The sequence below is a fragment of the Citrus clementina genome, unplaced genomic scaffold, assembly GCF_000493195.1.
Source record: "Citrus clementina cultivar Clemenules unplaced genomic scaffold, Citrus_clementina_v1.0 scaffold_5, whole genome shotgun sequence".
Classification (NCBI taxonomy): domain Eukaryota; kingdom Viridiplantae; phylum Streptophyta; class Magnoliopsida; order Sapindales; family Rutaceae; genus Citrus; species Citrus x clementina.
Window position 1 is genome coordinate 6,064,272 of NW_006262201.1, and position 10,371 is coordinate 6,074,642.

At 31.8% G+C, this 10,371-nt stretch overlaps 1 protein-coding gene across 3 annotated transcripts in view; it reads right to left on the bottom strand.

Annotated features, from left to right (window-relative positions):
• Positions 1-1,314: 1,314 nt before the first annotated feature.
• The window catches only part of LOC18041849 (auxin response factor 3), an 11,313-nt gene continuing 2,256 nt past the window's right edge, over positions 1,315-10,371 (bottom strand). Inside the window, exons 7-12 of one of the 3 annotated variants that reach the window (XM_024185183.1) lie at positions 9,991-10,110; positions 9,840-9,915; positions 8,978-9,125; positions 8,730-8,881; positions 2,297-2,341; positions 1,315-1,848 (exon numbers count right to left, since the gene is read on the bottom strand). In XM_024185183.1, coding sequence (XP_024040951.1) covers positions 1,393-1,848; positions 2,297-2,341; positions 8,730-8,881; positions 8,978-9,125; positions 9,840-9,915; positions 9,991-10,110 — 997 coding nt within the window. In that variant the 3' untranslated portion in view covers positions 1,315-1,392. Of the gene's footprint in view, positions 1,849-2,296; positions 2,342-8,729; positions 8,882-8,977; positions 9,126-9,839; positions 9,916-9,990; positions 10,123-10,371 lie in introns of all 3 variants that reach the window. The other 2 variants (XM_024185182.1, XM_006431631.2) reach the window with 2 other exon arrangements.

Below are 10,371 nucleotides of genomic sequence, written 5' to 3' on the forward strand. Positions count from 1 at the left end.
ATATCACGGGACAAAGCTCACAGCTCTTTACTTAGAATCTTGCATGAGATACCATAGAAGACACTTTGGTGGCCTGGTAGGGTAAGCAAATGTTTTAACAATAAAACTTTGTTAACATCTCTAGCTGATCAACCAGTGTTATACTCTTAAAAATATGCGAGAAATATCTCAATCGTATAACAACACCAAATCATCAGGATTAAATTTGCAAGACATTCCAAAACGGCAGCGGCCAGTCCTTAGTTGATTAGAACAATCCACTGCATCTGGTCTTTCGGGATACCGAAATCTTCTTCTCATTTGATTTCCATTGGTATCAACTTCTTCTGTATCTGAATCTACCAGATCTTCTCGTTTCACCATGCCCAGATTCTGCAGATCGGACGGCTGATGATCAAGATCGGGGTTAGGCGGCAAAGATAATTGAAGTTTCTCAGTGGATTCGTATCCTGGAAATATCCCACTTGATGTGTCCTATATTTATTGCAGGGACACTTCGGTCTGGTTCAATCATTTTGATCCCCTGATAAATTCTTAGTACCGCATATTAACTCTTCTGTTAAAATAGTTACGGAAACAAATATATCATCACAGATAGACGTGACATTTTAACAAATATATTAAATAAATTTTAATTTGCTGCACAATCAATTTGTACTTGAAATAAAGGGTAAATACTGGTTAGTCGTTATATTTTGATAATATTACAAGAAATTCTTACCGTTAATTATAGTATACTAATTTTTACTTTTTTTGTGTGAATTTTATAATAATATCCTTGTAATAATCACAGACATTAATAAAAGGAAAAAAAAAATAAACAAAGTGACTTCTATCCCTAGTTCACATGGTGAATTTAATTAGTCGCAGCCATTTAGATAACTTGCCTAATTATTTATGAAGAAGAGAGACAGAGCCCATGAAAAAAAAATAAAAAAATTGAGGGTGTTACTTTAACTCCTTTGATGGAAACAACAAGAAATGTGTTTGCAGGCTTACAGCTATGAAAAAATGTCTCTTGGCAAAGGACATGCAAAATACCATCAAGACTTGTCCCTTCTAATCATTTCAATTGCTAGCCATTGAGGCCTTGGCCTATAGTAGTAAGCAAGAATTTAAGTACTCAAATATTTTCTTTTTTCATAACTATGGGTAAAGGCAGATATCTAAGGTATAGTAGAACTATGTGTAATTGTATATGTATTCAGCTCCACTCGTAGACTGTTTATTACAATATCTCTAATAACCCCTCAAAATATTAAAAATCATTTCAATGGCTTCCATACATGGAAAAAGAAAAGACATAAATGGGAGAAGAATATTAATTACAATATTTGTACATAATTCCAAACAAATACTGCAAGTTCTAAAAACCATCTTCAATTAAGGGTTTTAGTGTCCTGCGGATCTATACGAGGGAAGCATCATTTCTGAAGAACTGTCAAGAAATTGTGACCACATCACACAAAATGCAAAGACAGGAGGCCACATAGACACCTTGATTGGATTATCCTTGTGTCTAATACAGAAACTAAACTCAATTACTGAGAAAATAGATTGGAAAATGGCACAAAGTAAGCCAATAATGTCAATTGCAGAACCAAAGAATTTGGATTTACTTGGAGTTGGGTAATAGAACCAAGGTATCTTCCTCCATCTCCATACAACTCTTGCCTTTCTTCCCCTGGAAATAAATTCGCCTGTGCTAACAATCATTGTCGTAATAGAAAACGACATAGCTAAAATTGCATACAAAATTTGATGATTCGAAGAAAGCAGCTGCTCGAAAACTAGCAGTGGAACCTCTATGATGAAGTTGATCACAGCGAAGATCTGCCCTCGACTAATCTGCTCTTAATTAGTGTATACCTATTATTAACCTTTTAAGATGGGGAAAACAAATAATTTAAAGAGAAACTTTAAAAGTAGCTAGGGGACAATTTCAAAAGTACTAAGGTATTTGGTGTCGAAATGGGAAAAAGAAAAAATAGTTGAAAGATAAATATGACATTTTAACAAACAAATTGACCATTAGAGAACTCTGAAAATTAAAACTAATAAGCTCATTTGTTAAAAAATCACATTTATTCTTTAATAATGTGTTTCTTCTGCGGCTTTTTGAACACCATGGATAAAATAGACTATTAAAAATACATTAGGGACTAAAGTGCATGGTAAATAAAATCTGAGGGGACTAATTAAAGTGTCACGCTCCTATTATATACAATATAAGCTATTTTAATTAGTTAACTTTGCCTTTTTATTTTCACAAATTTGTATGAACATAGTAATTTACCTTTCGAATATACAGCTTGTTGGAGTTCATGGAATTGTTGGGATTCTGCAAAAATTTCATAAAGCTTGAAGTCAGTATACTTTATATGAGAATGAATACGTTAGGAAATACGATCACCTTAAAAAATGAGAATGAGTAAATTACCCAATAAATCATATCTTATACATGTTATGATTTAAAGCATTGGAATATAGATATATGCATTATAGTACAATCCTGAATTCTACTAATTATGGGTAGTTTAAAAATTTATTTTTTCATTAACAACATATGGGAAGAAACTATCCTCTCGAACAGGTGCCCTTAACATTGGGTATTTAAGGGATAAATGCTTTTTGCCTTAATATATTTTAAATCATGTACTCAGTTAGTCCTATATTTTATAAAATTACCACAAAAAAAAAACATTTGAAATACTAGATACAATAGCTACGAAAGGAAGGACATGCAGTAACATTCGACATAGAATCAATTTATTATTTTTCAATTTAGAAATTAGCATATGCAGTTCATCCATGTTCTTACACAACAAATTCTTTACCTCATCAATCACAGGAATTAATTTCATTAAACACTAAGTCAGTATGATTTATTAGATGAAAATAGGAAGAATGACACTTTGGTTTCTCTTATGAATTGTATTTGATCACTCGGGTCATTTTAATAATTTTTTAATTACTTATTTTGTTCTTGGGTTAAACAAATAATTAAACATTTATGGCAACACATTTTTATTACATTTGCATTTGAGTTATATTTAATAAACATATAAGTTGCAGCCATTTGCTAATTCTAACAGATTGCTGTTAATTTTTTGTGATAATGTAAATGAACAATGATGAAATTTATACTTTGAAAATTTGTAAATACGTGAGCCATACAACAAGTCCAACGGTTCTGGTTTTGTTATTTTGAGTCGGACTATAGTATCTTATGGAAACCATATCCTATAGTTTAAACACCATTAAATGATCATAAACTTAATAAAATCAATAACATCTTATTATTTGATAATACCTAAGTTGGAGAGTATGATATAATACCCTTAAGTACCAGAATCACATTCTTGTGTGTTGAAAAGTGGGCACATGCATGTGGCATCCAAATTTCAAGAAAGTATTAGGGATGAGAAAATAACCCAACCCGATTTGAAAAATATCGGGTTCAGATCTAATCGGATTGGGTTATTAACCCAACCCGATCGGGTTCATTTTAGCCAACCCGATTGGATTATGATTGGATCGGGTGAAACCAGATATGATCCGAAAATCCGATCGGATTAGACTTAAAAAAACACAAAGAAATAAAAAAACAAAAGCACACATGCTGACACACAAAACCACCCAACCCCCCACAGCCCCCACGCACACAAGACACACACACCCCTCACACACACATACACAACACACACACACAAAGCCTTCACTCAGTCCTCACATTTGACAACCTTTACAATTAAACATGAAAGCTTTTATTGTGAAACCTTAAACAAAAAGTTTGAAACTTTAAGAATTAAGCTTGAAACCACCACTATCCAGTATGAAATTAACACTTACCTAAAATCTTAAACCATTAACTTAAAATTGAACCGTTAAACTTAAACATTGAGTGTTAAGCTTGAAATCATTGAAAATTTAAATAATATGCACATATCCTAAGTTGCACAATAGCTAATAAAATTTTAAAAAACATGTAACAAGAAAATAATTAAATACTTGTGATTATGATGCCCTTTAATATGTATTTGTGCTTGTGTACACACATAACATTAATTAAAATATTTATATTGTGTAAAATATTAATAATTAATTAAAATATAATCATGAGATGAGCTTAATAGTTTCCTAAAGATTACTATATTTTTATACATAATTTAACTTAAGTTTATTTTTATCCAATACCCAAATATTTCAACATATTTTACTGTGCACCTACTTGTCCTGACAAGTTTCACTACGCACCCATTTTGTTATCTTTTGCCTTTAAATATAGCGATCTTACTGAAAAAGACTAAAATGTCCCTAAATTGAATTGAATTAGTTGTGCAAATACTAAAATACCTATCATAATTTGTAAAATTTACAGTAAAAAAGTACAAAACTAAAAAAATAATATAATTAAAAGTAAATAATAAAAAATTTGCCTATAATTTTATTTAAGTCAATATTTCCATATAAATCTTATTTCCAAGCAAACTGCCATTTGGCAACAGCAAACTACCCTTTAAGTTTAAAGTAATGTTGATTTATTTAATCTATCTCTTATATACATCTTTATTTCAATACATGATAAATTAAAGGGTTATCTTTTACCAACACTCAAAATTTTCAACATATTCTACCGCACACTTGTTTTGACAACCCAAAATAAGAATAATAATTTTTATTATTTTAGTTCTTACATACTTCATTTCTTGCTTTGCCCTTTTGATCGTTAAGCTTAACAAAATATGCTATTCAGACTTATGTTATTTATATATATGCAGTCATACCTATTCAGACTTTAGCCAAACTTAGACTAATTCAGATTTTAAGGAAAAAAAATACCTTAGTATGTGTAAGCATTAAAGATAAATACTCACGAAATCACCAATAGCATGAAATTATTAATATCATACCAACCATATAAATGAAAAATATGATATGCTGACATATATAACCTCATAAATATTTACAATACTTATATTTATTTGTTAAACTCATGAAAAGTTATAAATAAATTATTTAATTAATAAAAAATTTGATAATTTGTAACCTAGACCAAGCATGAAAAATTACAAAAAAAAAAATCTAACACATGTATTTTTTGACATTAATATGACGTTACATGATATTTTTTTCTTGTTAATTACGTAAGCCAACCAAGAGTTCTTTAATAATTTAATTAAAATTAGTGTACTAAATAAAACTCAAAATTTATTATTAAAATAGTAATTATAAATACAAAAAGATGGACCAATTATAAAACACACTCACCCAAAGTTCTACTATGTTTAAAATTCTAATTCACAATAAAAAAAAATTATAGTTGATAATGCACATAACACATATAAGGGATAAATAAATAAATAATAAAAAGATAACTTATATAATAGGAAATAATGTATTTAATAGGGGTATTAATGAGAGAATATTAAAATGAGTTTAACTATTGGCACCCCTCTATACTCCTTAATCCTTATAAACCCCTCTCCTAATGCAATCACATTAAAGGAAAAAATAAATCTAAGCATATCCTTATATTTCTCTCTCTATCGTTTTACATCCAAACAACTACACCAATGTCTCTTACATTTTTCTGCTCACAAACAGTTTTGCATTCTAAATTTTCTTTTTTTCTTAATTTAAAAAAATTACATGACCATTATTTGAGTTCATTTTTAATTCTACTTAATTTATATATATATGATGCTTCAATTAAATATATATGCTTTAATCATTCAAAATATTGAAAAAAAAAATCTGCAATTGATTTTTTTTTGGAAACTGAATCTTTTTACTTTCTGAATCAGAAAAGAAATTGAAAAATTAAAAAGGATATTTTTGAAACTAAAATAGGTTTTCACATAAAAGGGTTTGAAAAGAAAATTACAGTGGTGCTAATAATCCCACTCTATTAAAATTTATAACAAAAGTAATTTTAACGTACACAAAAGTAATTTTAACAAAGTAATCCGTACTACGCCATTACACTATAGAAAAGTGTGAATAATTTACAACGAAAGTAATTTTAACGCAAAGTTTTAGTGATGATTAAACGCCTTCAAATCGAAACCTAGAACATTAAACCATAAGCTAATATAAGTAAACATGAAACGATTACCATCAAACATGAAATTCTTACCCTAAAGTTCTAAATTATTTAATTTGAAATTTTAGCCATTAAACATGAAACAGTTTTATTAATACTTGAAACCTAAGGAAAAAAAAAAGAAATGAAATTTCAAGCAATAAACTTGAAACCACCATCATCCAATATGAAAATACTGCTTACCTGAAACCTTGAACTAGGGGTGGGCAAACGGTTCGGTTCGGTTCGATTCTATGAGCAAAAACCGAATGGTTTAAAAAATACTGAACCGATTGGTTTTAATTCGATTCGGTTCAAAACCGAATTGAACCGAAAAACCGATCGGATCGGTTCGGTTTAATTTAATTACAAAATATTTAAACTTTAAAGTGAAATAATAAATTTAAAATCAAATTCCAATCACAAAAATTCAAATCCCTAAATCACGATTGCATACTGTTGCCTTTGCCTCTCTCCCTCGCGCCTCTCCCTCGCGTCTCTCTCTCCTCACGGCGCTGCTCCTCAACGGCGGCACCACCCCTCGGTTGTATCTTCCCCCTCTGCGCGTGCATGGTGCGGTTCGGCTCAGCCCCTCTCGATCTCTTCCTCGCGTCGCTCCCTCTCCTCACACCACGGTCAACGCCTAGCACAACCCCTCCCCTCAAGCACAGTGACGCCGTCGTTAACCCTCATCTTGGTTGCTTCAGCATCTGAAAGGTACATATGCTCCCTGGTCCAAACCTCCTGCCATCAGCCCGCGTCTTTAATCTTCACTGCTGCAGGTTATTTTTTTTTGTTAATCCATGTTGTGGCCTCTGTGTTTGAATTGAAGTTTATGTGGGGTTAAATTTGTGGAGGTGTTGGTGTATATCGGTTGTTGGCACTTTGTTGTTGTTGTTGTTGCTGTTGATGATGTTGCCAGTGACAGTAAGGCCAAGATTTTTCAGTTTTCACACAGAGAAGATTATTAATTGGCAGTGTGGAATTGTATAATTGTATATGTGTCGAATTGTACAAGTAAAATAGTGTGGAATTGCTGGCAGTGTGGAATTGTATAAGTTATGAGAAAACGATGAGATTCTATGTTAGTGGTTGTGGCTTTAAAAATTTGTAGACTAGTTTTTCAATTTCTTTTAGATTTTCTCTTCTCATAGTTTGAGCATCACAATTCATATGCATACTGCACTGTTGCTCATGCCACTGGAATTGGTTACTTCAATGTGCGAACCGAACCAAACCAAACCAAACCGAACCGAAATATTTCGGTTCGGTTCGGTTTGGTTCTAAAATTCGGTTCAATTTGGTTTGAGTTTTTTAGAACCGATCGGTTCCGATTCGGTTCGGTTCGGAGCCCGAACCGAACCGAACCGGAAAATGCCCACCCCTACCTTGAACCATTAACTTGAAATCATACCATTAAACTTAAAAACTATGAAATTAATGTTAATATGAAACTTTAAATCATTAATCTGAAACTATTATAATTTAACTTGAAATGTGAAGCTAATGCTAATATGAAACTTAAAACTATTAACTTAAAATTATAATCATTAAACTTGAAATCATTGCGTATTACATTAAACCATTACAACTGAACCTGAAAACTGTACCATTAAACATGAAACTAATGCTAACATGAAAATTAGGACCATTGACTTTAATACTATAATCATTAAACATGAAAATCAATGAGCACTATGTGAAACCATTAACATTGAACATGAAAACTATACCAATAAAAATGAAACTGATGTTAAGATGATATGTAAGACCATTAAGTTTTAAACCTGAAATCAATGAACATGACATGAAACCATTAACATTGAACTTGAAAACTCTATTATTAAACATGAAACTAATGCTAACATGAAACCTAGGACCATTAAGTTAAAATTGTAACCATTAAACTTGAAATCGTTGAGCACTGCATGAAACCATCACTACTAAAACAAAAACTCTACCATCAAACATGAAATTAATAGTAACATGAAGCCCGGGATCATTAACTTAAAATTTTAATTATTAACCTGAAACTATCTAATGAACATGTGAAACCTATTTCTATAACCTGAAATCATTGGCAATAAATTTATACTTGCATCATCAAATAAGAAACCAATGCTAACCTCAAGTGTTTGACCATCAACAAGAAATAGTTTACCATTAATATGAAATCTCAAAGCGTTAAATCTGAACCTATTTAATGGACATTGGAACATTGATCATTAAGCTTGAACTAATACCATTACATATGAAACGTATGCTAATTAACTTGTAATTATTACTGTTAAACCTAAAATCTTTAAGCAATAACTTGAAGTTGTTTAATAAGCACCTAAAGCCTAGTATGGATAATATGCAACCACAAGTATTAACTTGAAACCACTATCATTAAACATGAAATCAATTTTCATTTATATATATATTTAATATTTTTATTATTTTTAATTTAATTATTTATAAATGTAATAATAATTATTTAATTATTTATTATTTTCAAGCACGACCGGTTGCAAAAACCGGTTGTTGCCAATCATTTTTTTAATTCTTTAATGTTTGGCTGCCACTTATAAGTGCATGTCATTTTCATGACACTGCACTCCTGTATCTGGTACAGGTGCCTATTATAAATAGATCCTGGTACCTGAAGACCGTCAGAGATTCCAAGGCTGCCAATATCATGGGCCTCATTATTAGTAGGGGCTCTTCCATATGGAGACTTTGGAGATATTTCTTGACCTTGCAAGACCGTCTGGAACCTCAAAGATTCCCCAAAGTCTGTCACTCCGATCCCTTCTGTTCAATTATGCAGTAATTATTCAAAACATTTTGTATGCAGAAGGAAAAAAACTATTGCTCACAAGAAAATATTTTCTTATCAAATGGACATACCGGGAACTGGAAATTCTGGTCTCCATAAAGGCAATCCAATCCTGGTCCTCCTCAAACCGGATGTGACCAGAATATTTGAACCAGATGGCTCAATTTCCCATGGAGAAACCCTGTTGTGCCTGTTGGACTCAACATCATCCCATCTCACCTGCCAAAAGAGCCACAGACAGTCGATATTAGCAAATCTAGTAATAACTGTATGCATCACATATTAATAGTTAGAATCTTGATCATGGAAAGCAAAGGAACTGAGGTGCAGAGTAACCAAAAGGATGCAAAACAAATATTAGAAACTCCCTTGATAGACTAACTCTACAAAAGGATTTAGACAACGTATACCCAAATCAGCTAATCCAAACTCTGCAATGATAATATTTAATTTCATTGAAATTTGAAGGTGAGCAACAATGATATCAAGGCCAAAGCTGATCTTGATAAGTACCACCAAGGAGGATACTGGACAGGATACCTAGGAAAAGAATTTGCACACTATATCTCTGACCATTCAAGTCATTAACTAGGTATTGAAGAATGTAACAGACATTTTTCCACTAGAGAAAGGCTGCGAATCATACACCTCATCTTTTCAAGAATAGACAATTTGATTTATCCATCACAAACAAGAGAGCTGAGGTTTGATAGTACGTCAAAGAACATTTTGCATGCCATGTGTGACTTAAACATATGAAAACTACATGATAATGAACGGACACACAGGAAAACAGACAGGAGATAAGGCAGAAAATGGACACCGGATCAACCATATGACTCATCATGGGATGTTTAAAGTTGATATTCTATATTATTAGAATACAAAAGCCCAAACATATGAAAGATAACAAGCTCTACGACAAATCCATACCAGGAGGCATCTCCATTTTGAACCAGGCCATCTCACAGGATCCGTGTCACTGACTCCCACAATCATTCCACTGCATCTGTCATTAAGACTTGAGTAAGATTCAATGTAGTGTTTTGAATTAAGTGCCACAACAGGTTCAAAAATATTAAACCTTCGCTCTGCTGCATCTTCTGTTTCAGAACGCATTTTGAACCTCATTCCCTCAGCAAAAGGATGATCAATGCTCTTCAAAAATTTATTGACAGGTATTACGAATTCTGAGGCACTGGCTCTACACAATGCACTGGTATAATAATTAAGATATTGAAAGGAAATAATTGACAAAATAAGTCTATACAAAAGATATCAAATAAATTAGCGAAATATAGTTATAAACAGAATATGTCTGTCACAGAAATGTACACCAAGCAGAAAGGACATAAAGTATAGAGAAGGATCAATCATAAAGCTGGTTGGAGTTTGAAATAGAGCATCTGAAATTCTGAATGATCATGCAGGCAGATGTGAACAAGTTCTGCACTTAGAATATCAT